General features: G+C 49.4%; 1 protein-coding gene across 1 annotated transcript in view; it reads left to right on the top strand.

Moving 5' to 3' along the window:
• Nucleotides 1-108: 108 nt before the first annotated feature.
• Nucleotides 109-1,308, top strand: part of EAH_00047600 (ubiquitin-conjugating enzyme domain-containing protein, putative) — a gene marked incomplete at both ends in the record, with an annotated part of 1,946 nt that continues 746 nt past the window's right edge. Inside the window, 2 exons of the mRNA XM_013394564.1 lie at nucleotides 109-527; nucleotides 1,082-1,308. The exon at nucleotides 1,082-1,308 is cut by the window's right edge and continues 252 nt beyond it. Of these exons, the coding sequence (XP_013250018.1) occupies nucleotides 109-527; nucleotides 1,082-1,308 (646 nt within the window). The remainder of the gene's footprint in view (nucleotides 528-1,081) is intronic.

Below are 1,308 nucleotides of genomic sequence, written 5' to 3'. Positions count from 1 at the left end.
AGCAGCAGCAGCAACAGCAGCAGTAGCAGCAGCAGCAGCGGCTGGAGCTGCGTGTACTACAGCAGCAGCAGCAGCAGCAGCAGCAGCAACTGCAGCAGCCCACAGAAGATGGGGAATGTGCAGCAGCAAAGTTTTCAAGGAGACGGAGGAAGGAGGCAGTGGTTCCGAGGCAGCAGCAGCAGCAGCAGCAGCAGCAGCAGCAATGACTGTAGCAGCAACGACTGCAGCAGCAGCAGCAGCAGCAACAGCAGCAGCAGCAACAACACACGCAACCATAACAGCAACAGCATCACAGATCCTGCAGCTGAGCAGGGAATGGGGTTAAGTGTTTCTGCATATCCAGCAGCAGCAGCAACAGCAGCAGCAGCAGCAGCATCAGCAGCAGCACAAACTGCAGCAGCAGCAGCAGCAACAGCAGCAGAAGCAGCAGCAGCAGCAGCAGCAGAAACAGCTCCAGAGACACTCGGACCCCTCACCCCTGAGGAGGCGCGTCAGGAGTTGCAGCGCAGATGGGGAAACACAACCATGTTCAAAAGGCAAGCAAAATTAGGGTTTAGGGTTTAGGGTTTATTAGGGTTTAGGGTTTAGGGTTTATTAGGGTTTAGGGTTTAGGGTTTATTAGGGTATAGGGTTTAGGGTTTATTAGGGTATAGGGTTGATCGTGTTTAGGGTTTAGGGTTTATTAGGGTTTAGGGTTTAGGGTTTATTAGGGTATAGGGTTGATCGTGTTTAGGGTTTAGGGTTTAGGGTTTTAGGGTTTAGGGGTTTAGGGCTTAGGGCTTAGGGTTAGGGTTTAGGGTTTAGGGTTTAGGGTTGCTGTTTCTCTTTAGTGTCTGCTGTAGCAGCAGAGATTTACGGGGTGTGCTGTAGCTGCTGCTGCTGCTGCTGCAGCAGTTGATACAACAACATCCACAGCAGCAGCAGCAGCAGCAGCAAACTGCTGCAGCAGCAGCAGCAACAGCCCTGATCTTTCCCTATCACCCGCACATTGAAACAAATAAATAACCAAACAAATACAATTAATTAATTAATTAATTAATTAATTAAATTTATTTATTTATTTATTTATTTATTTATTTAGGCTGGAGAAAGAAAGACAGACATTTTATAACGAAGCGCTGGACGGGATTGTCTTAGTGCTGCCGTTAGAATATGCTGATGTTGATGCTTCTAACTTTTTATCTGCTGCTCATCCCCCTAGACCTCAGCAGCAGCAGCAGCAGCAGCAGCAGCAGCAGCAGCAGCAGCAGCAGGAGGGGGGGGAAGGGGAAGCAGCAGCAGAACAGGTTCAAGAAGGAGCCGCAACTG

The sequence above is a fragment of the Eimeria acervulina genome, genomic scaffold (genome assembly GCF_000499425.1).
Source record: "Eimeria acervulina Houghton genomic scaffold, Eah_scaff732, whole genome shotgun sequence".
NCBI classification, from domain to species: Eukaryota; Apicomplexa; class Conoidasida; order Eucoccidiorida; family Eimeriidae; genus Eimeria; species Eimeria acervulina.
The sequence above is the reverse complement of the archived record's forward strand: the minus strand, read 5'-3'. Positions and strand labels throughout refer to the sequence as shown.